Source organism: Nestor notabilis, unplaced genomic scaffold (genome assembly GCF_000696875.1).
Source record: "Nestor notabilis isolate BGI_N333 unplaced genomic scaffold, ASM69687v1 scaffold5409, whole genome shotgun sequence".
Taxonomy (NCBI): domain Eukaryota; kingdom Metazoa; phylum Chordata; class Aves; order Psittaciformes; family Psittacidae; genus Nestor; species Nestor notabilis.
Genome location: NW_009944922.1, coordinates 108,314 through 116,723, shown reverse-complemented (window position 1 = coordinate 116,723; position 8,410 = coordinate 108,314). Strand labels below are relative to the sequence as shown.

The window sequence follows — 8,410 nt, the reverse complement described above, 5'->3', positions numbered from 1 at the left end:
ACTGAAACTGGGTTGCTGCAGCATTGCCAGCTTATGTGAGCATTAGCTAATTTTCATTAGAAGGCTTAAAAATATGGCTGCAAATGTTCAAACAAGCATTCTTTAACACTTCAAAACCGGAAAGAATTGAGGTAAAGCAGTTTGCTTACAATAATGAGAGTAACACAATCAGACATCTCAGTTAGAAACCAAACAGGTCACAAGGACTTAAACTTTTATGTAATGGAATAGTTGGATAAATCATTTCATACATACCACATCATTAGGAAGACTCTGAAGGTCATCAAAAGGGGTTTCCAGTGTGTTGGTGTCTACATTAAGAATCACTACATCTTCCAGGGCCATGTTTCTTACTTTCTAAATATAAGCAAATTCAAGAAAAGTTAAAGGAAAATATAAGAATGAAGAGTTAAATTTTAGGCACAAAGGACACAAGTGATGACGTAACATGAAGGCATTACAAAAGCATTTTAAAAACAACCAACAGTCCTGTCTTTCTGTCACCATTTGTTTTATTCATTTACATTTTACAATGCTAAAAAATTACCCATCAATTTGCAGAGGGAAGTCCTTAACATTGTGCATACTAAAATTTCTGAAACTAGAGAGCTACTGTTTGTGATTATTCAAGAGAAGATTTATTTCAAACACCTCCACTAATGTTAGCCTTAATTCTGGTATCCTGTCTGCATATTTAGCAGTTTCTATCTGAGTCAAATAACAATAAACAGTGGCTTTTCTAGGAGTTAAGAACTGCAGTAAGTCAGGGTTGAGAACTGGTTTCCGAATTCCAGGTTGAACTTTAGAACTCCAACAGACGCAAGTTTACAGCTGTATTTAAGTGAAATGGATGCTACCAGAGTTTAATAAATAAAATGAAAAACTGCTAAGAGAAAAAGAACACCACCATATCCTGGCCACTTAATCTTCAGCAAGTCTAAACTCTTTATCCTGTTCCCATGAATTGAGAGAAAGAAACAGCTCTAATCTGAGTGTTAACATCATCTGTAACAGTACATGGACACACAAAAGAAAAACACAACCCATTTCTCAAAAGAGTGATCATCAGTACCTTTGACTTTAAGTGTCTAAAGCCATTGGTGATCTAAGCAAATTTAAACATTGTCAGACTTTACTTCCCTGCTTAAACAACAGTAAACGAATCACTGATACGAAACAGAGCAGCACTGAAATATTTATTTTAACACTTTTTCACTAACAGGAGAATTGAAGTTTGGTTGGGTTTTTTTGACTGACTGATCATACATATTTAAAGCCTCTTCAAATAGAGCTTTGAAAATCAGGAAAAGTGGAACTAGAATACAGTAAATTAAGGAAATGTCCCAGTGACACTGTAAACAAATGTTTAAGTTCCAACATACCTATATATAGGACCAAATGCAAGTTACTGAGGAGGAAAATGAACAAAACCATACTCAGTTTTTAATTAAGGTTTTGCAGGGTGGGGGAATTGTTTCCTTTAAAAGAAAGGAACTAAAGCTCTAAAACAATGGCAAAGTTGAGCCTTAGGCATCTAAATAATTACCTTTGGTTTTCAAGGCTCAGTCCTCTGTCTATAAAGAAAACTGCTGTGTACTTGGGAGCAGAGGGGGAAGGCAATGACTATAAAAAACACTTTGTAGACATTTAATGTTAGGTCTTCCATGAGAAATGTCTTTAACTTAAATGGAGGAATATTACATTTAATGCTTCTCATATAAAAAGCACAAACGCTGCATGACAAACCAGGTACTTTCCTCTATATTTCAGGAACCAAAGGTCACTCTGTTGGCTGCATCTGATAAACTCTAAAGCAATCCAGGAGTCTTGCTCCTTCTAGGAGTCCGGAAGCACCAGACAAACTGATTTGCTCCTTCCTGTTTCAGAAAATTAAAAATCTCACTTATACTCAGAGGAGTCTAAAAAGCTCCAACAAAAAGGCCTTGCAATGTACTTAACCAAAGCCAGAAGCTTGTCAAAATCGAGTCGTAGTAGGACAAGACAGAAGGAATGAAAACCTCCTCTTGATTCTTGCCGGAGAAGCAACAAACATGTGCTTGAACTTGTCAATGGGTGTTTTTGTAACACTGATGATAAATCTGCACCTTCCCTTCAGCAAAACATTGGGTTTTTCTCTAGCAAAGAACAGGCTTGTGACAAGGGCTGTCTGCCATGGGTCCAGGACAGAAGGATGATTCTTGTAGTGGTAGGAGTATAAATGCTGGTCAATGTAAACATCTCCACACACGGCCCAGAAATAATTGTATTGAAAGGAAGGCTAATATTAAAATCTGCTGTGCTACACATTTACACTGTGAAGAGGACATCTTTACTTTAAAAGTTCTCAACACCTGTATTAGGACAGGGGATTTCCCTGGAGACAAACCTTCAAATTTAATAAAACACTTGAGAATAACGTGATTTATAGCATCCGTCTTGCAATGCATTTGAAGAAATATATTTTTTCAGTGGTCCAATTGTGGCTTATCCTAGAGAAATGCAGACTGACCACTTCATCTTAATCCTTACCTGGTTTTATCATCTTTCTCTTCACTGTAACCTTTGATAAAGGTATTATCAGTTAGTTATAAAGGCTTCTGTCAAATAATCGCATGGTTCTTTCACCAAACATAGCACCTATCAGCCCAACGGACAGAAATTTACTCTCTTGCTGCAATTTTAGTAAAAATCCCCAGTATTCAACTGCATTTCTCACAGTAAATCCCATTGGAGTCTATGAATTGCAACTACATGTAGATCATTTTCACTGTTAGAATGCGTGTTCTTGTGATTTTCTCAGAACATGAAGGGACTGCCACTAAGCCATACACAGTCACATCCCATATTTCACAGCTCCCTCAATATCAAGCAAAATATTACAAATAAAGTGATACCTGTTAAACAGAATGGACTATATTCAGTATGCTCATATTTTGCTGAAAAAAACATGAAGAAGCAAAAAACAAGAGGAAATATGAACATTACAGTTTCCTTATCTAATTTTACTACAGACTGGGGATTTGCTGAGTCAAAAGAAGTGATTCAGTGAAAATGTGCCTCACATATCACTTACTGCAAACCCTTCTTGACCATCCTTACCGAATTACTTGTAGCCATAATTAATCATCTAAAAACCATCAAATTGAACTAACATCCACACCTGCCTTTTATTTTAAATGTCTCTTTTTAAAAGAGTGGAGAGGTATGGAAAGCTGGTTTAACAAGCACACTGAACCCATTGTTTATGGCCTCTATAAACATGGCTTAGTAAGAATTACTGACTTAATCAGAGAGAACTTATCTCCTGGTGAAAAGAGCACTTTAAATTTCAGAAATGGCACCTTTGCTGTGAAAATCTCTTAACTTTTCAAACAAACTCCAGGGGGCCTTAAACACCAGGTCAGTAAATAAGCAGCAGTTAGTGCGTCTGTCCGGCTCACAAGCAGCCAAACACTTGAAGTAATTTAAATGTTTTATGTGAAAGTTCACAAAAACACTGAGAAACTATATTTGAATGGGAGTATGAATGGGTGCTCCTCTGTCTCACTCCAATCACATGCTAGAAGCAATAGTCATCAAAAATACTAACACCAGTTTATACTAAATGTTATTTTATGATTGCTGTCTGCAGTTGGCAGGTTTGCATTTCCTACCATAAAAATCCCTAAGTTAAACTCCTCTCAGATGAACAATTTTATTGAACAGTTAATTTAAAAAACAACAACACACCCCCCCCGCCACCCTCCTACCCCAAAAAGCGATTTGCATAACTTCATGGTTAAATTGGTGCCAAAATATAAACCAGGTTGATGGTGAGGTTTTATAACCAGGTATAAATGTGATCAAGGTATTGAAAAATATTCTAACAGAAAAAAGAAATTCTTTTGGAAAGGCAAAACTCTTAATAAAGCCTAATATTCTTACTAGTTAGTTTGTACATTATATTGGAGATTATGATGAAAGTATGACTCACAACGAGTTGAAAATCCCTTTACTTAATGGCTTGTCTCTACTTAGTTAATAGTTTCCCTTTATTTTCTTAAGAAAAACACCACAACACTGCAGACAACAATGTGTCAATCTGGCTGCCAGAAGCAGGAAAGGCAACGGATATAAAATTTTATTATTTCATGCCCCAACAGCAGCCAGAAGGACTTAATGAAATCACCCTTAGATTTACAATCTGAAATGGCTATTCAGCAGACAAATCTGGTTAGGCGGGATGTGCCCCCTGACCCCCCGGCCCTTTGATCCGGGCGCAGCAGGTGGGCTGCGGCCCCCTCCCGTGCATCTCCCACTCTTCCGCCCGGTCCCAACCTTGATGTGCAGTGCCCTGATCCTGCACAGGTGATTCTCAAGATCCTTATCACAAGCAGCTGTTGCCAACTGAGTGACAAACATCACTAGTGCTGCTCTAGCACTGTTGTGCAACGGAATAAAAGAACCTTCTACACTTAGTGGTAAGTCTACTTGGTACCACGGTATTTGTCTGTCTTAAAACTCACCCCTCAAACATCCCTGCACAGAGAATCTCTTATTAGAACACAGATATTATTTTCATTTTCCCAATAATTGGATAAAAGACAATCCCATCGTATTTTTAAATGCGTTCCTATCAGTACTTCTGAAACCATGTACAGCTGTATTTATGATATTTGTGACTAAATTACATTTAATTTAAGACCTGGATCTAAGTGTATACATATTTATATATACAACCCCTTCATTTAAACCCTGTGAAAAAGCTACACTTCTTCAGGTATAGCTAGAAAAGGCAGTGATTTACTAAGTATAAATGGATGGAAAAAGCTAATTACTACTCCTCACCCCAACCAAACGATATAATTAACAATTAACACTACCACTGGAAGATGCCAGTGGTCAATGAATTCTCGGGGTGTCTTCCACGGCATGAGGAAACCACAGGGCACTGTCAGACCTAACCCCCAGCTGATGTAACCTGTTTCTCAGTTCGTTATCTCAGACTCCGCACAGGGTAACTGGCGTATAATCAGGCTGGATCACAAACAGCACATCCTCCTGCCAACCTGAACTAAACCAGATAAATATGCCCAAAAGTGCTTTCAGAATATGTGTTTTTTTTTTGCAGAGGGAGAATGCAGCTTTCTGCTCATCTAAGGAAGAGACTATCAACATTACTGAGATCAGCTGCTTTGTCTTACAGCATGAATTCTAGTGAACCACCTTCTCCTAACATACTTACTCATGCCAGGTTGAAGCGAAACAAAAATCTGTTCCTATAGGCTTTATGATACCCACAACTGTCCTTTATGCTTAGGAATAAATATCAGGCAAACATTCTGACAAAGGCAATGTGATGTTTCACACACAAATTCATTCTGGATCATCTTGCAAGAAGTAAAACTCTGAAATCCCAGAAAAAGCCCTCAAGTGACTGGAATATTAAAAAAAAAAAAACAAAAAAAACCCATAAAAAATAAAAAAGAAGTAGTACTTTTCTAATCACGAACTTTAACTCTGAAGGCTGGTTTTGTGCCCCATGAAAAGGGTGGGTGTTATTGTTACTGGAATGACTGGAAGCCTGGCACAGAAGAGCACACTGCCAGCAGCTCGGAGTCTGACAGCTGAACAGAGCTATCCCCAACGCTTAATCAAACCCACATGTGCCTAGATTCCAATAGGTAGTCTACTAGGTCAAGGGCATTCCTCTTCCATCAGCGCCATCACACTAATAACCTTCCTACAGAAACAGTTGCTGAAACAATCGTTTACTATGACAAAAGGTAAAAGGCTGCCAGCGAAGTTTGACACCACTCATAGCACACAGGTCAATTTAGTAGAATTTGAACACTAAACCAGCACACAGCATGCAGGTAGAAAATAAAACAAGATTATGAAAGGGACATGTTCATTTGATAAGAGTTTCATTTTCCTATCTCATTATTTATCAGTACTAAGTACTTATCTTCATCTAATATGAATTCAATTAGTTCCGTAAGCATGTTCCATTATTCATGTGATAGCTCCAGCCTTGCTTATCCAACAGCTTATAAACTTTTAGCCTTCTTTGAAGTCACTTTATGGATTGCTAAATGGAAATCTTATAAAGAATGACTAACTAGGTGATGATAGAAAAGCTGGAAAATAAGAGCACAAAACACAGCTCTATATTTTCTACCAAGTTTTTCCCTCATAAATCAGTTGGAGCCCTCTGACCTATAACAGGAGATTATCTTATCTCACTGGAGAACATTTCAGTCACAGCAAATTAGATTTAACAGTCAATGGACATGCTTGATATTTTAATCATAAGAAAAATTTGTCATTTTCCATTAAAATAACTGATCCTTGTACAGAGACCCCGTGTAACATGGGAAACTGCAAACTAACTTCAAGATACAAAATGGTTTGGTAAAAAAAAATCTTTTGAGGTGAGGGAGAGGGTGTATTTTGTTTAAAACCATTACCATTGCTGCTGTATTTCTTCCAGGGGACCTGTTCCACGGTAGGGAGGGCAAAACCCCACAGAAACACCACCAAAGCTAGAAAATTATTTTTTCCTTCCTCCCAGATCCACCCCCCCCCAGCTTTCTCCACACAAGTTTAGGCTTCCACTAACATTTATGCAACAATGACAAATTCTGCAATCGGAGCTGCTGCAGCAGAACCTTGAGCCTATATATAACTGCAATCACCCCCTTGGGGCCCTCCAGCAGATAAAGAGTCCACCTGTCTGAACTTCAATAGAGGACTGGGGAATTAATCCCTTATCCTAAAACTAGAACACGTGGATTAACAAAACACTTTAAAAGATCTATTTGCTGAGATTTCAGCATTTCAAGAAAAGCAAGTACTGAAGAATGGCAGTAGTTTTTAGTTGTGGTTTATAACCACAACTAGAAAAATTAATAACCACAATATGGAAAAATTAATACATGGTGTCTTAAAAAATACACAACTGCTAAATGATGAGAAAAAAATTGCTGTTGCTACTAAGCTGTTATTCTAACAAATAAACCACACAATTTGATGTGTACATGTGCTTTCCACATCCAAAACAGGCAAGGAGGTAAACTAGAAATTGACTAGTTCATCTGACCCGTCACCTTTCTTTGCCCAAGGCATGGAGAAATCATACAGATACAAGAGCCACTGTGTGATTTTATCTTTCAAGGGAAAAAGCAGAGCTAGTTGGAAGATGCATTTCTATCTGGAAGTATTCAATTTATCTGTAAGAGCAGAGGGAGGAGAGAAGACAGTTTGTTTTATTTATTTAATTTATTTCAGAAGGCACTTTGAATCACTGTACTTTGCCAAAGTGTGTCTGTGTTCCAGAATCTCCGGCTATTCAAAAGCCATACTGGATTTAGTACGAAACAGATTTTTTCACAAGTTACTAAAATGGATAAAAATTGGCTTCTCCAAGAACAACTCCTTTTTTTGAGTTTTTACAGATGGAGTTTGGAGGCCTGCAGAGCCCTGCAATCTGAAACACGGAGACAAAGGGAGAGGTAATGGGTTTATGTAGCAAGGCAGGAGTGAGACATCACACAAAGCAACTCCAAGGTGTAATTATTAATTTTATTTTTCTATATCCATTGCCAGGCTCACCACGAAGCTCTTTGTGAGCAAAATTACTTGTGAGAGCTGACAAGTATCTGCATTGAGATATGAGCCCATCTTCTACCAGGTCTCTTCCTTCTTTTTTGAATAGATACCACAATACACACGCAATCGTTACCTGGTACAGACATGGGGCAGAAAGTTTCCTGATCAATTTGAAAAATATATGCTAGACTGTTTCTTCCTAGACATTGCTTTGGTCCTGTCTATGCAGCATGGAAGGGTAATTAACAGAAACCCCTCTAACATAAGCATATGATGTGCAAACAAACGTACATGTTGACTTTTAAAATAATTGCTTATTCACTACCACATTGTACTGCAATTCTGTACTTTATTTAGCAATATAAAGGGCATAAAAAGTCATCTGTACCCAGGATAGAAGGGAAAAAAAAAGAAGAAAAAAGAGGTCCTGCATATTCCATCGAGCTCCGCACGAAAAAAGCAACTTCTAAAATTACTTCACATTAACACTGGAAAAAAGGGGAAGTGACAGCATGCTAGTTCAACACACAAAGACATAGAGGATCATTATTACATACATACACCCCAGTGAAAGAATAAGTTTGATCAGTATTTCCAGAAAAATCACACGTTCTTATGGACAATATAAATACAAATATTCTAGTAACATGCATTACTTCATGTGACGTAAAACTCAGTTGGGTGACTTGTTACGTATCCTAAACACTACGCCTAAATTTCCAAACACAGGAATCTAAAACAGGGACACAAGTCAATTAATTTTCAAGGGCATTTGCAACTCCCACCAGTTCAACACTGTGGCTAATTTAAGAGCCTACAG

General features: G+C 37.7%; 1 protein-coding gene across 1 annotated transcript in view; it reads right to left on the bottom strand.

The window, feature by feature from the left end:
* Positions 1-255: 255 nt before the first annotated feature.
* The window catches only part of LOC104412049 (DENN domain-containing protein 1A-like), a gene marked incomplete at its 3' end in the record, with an annotated part of 116,462 nt that continues 108,307 nt past the window's right edge, over positions 256-8,410 (bottom strand). The window contains exon 12 of the mRNA XM_010022642.1: positions 256-357. Within this exon, the coding sequence (XP_010020944.1) occupies positions 256-357 (102 nt within the window). The remainder of the gene's footprint in view (positions 358-8,410) is intronic.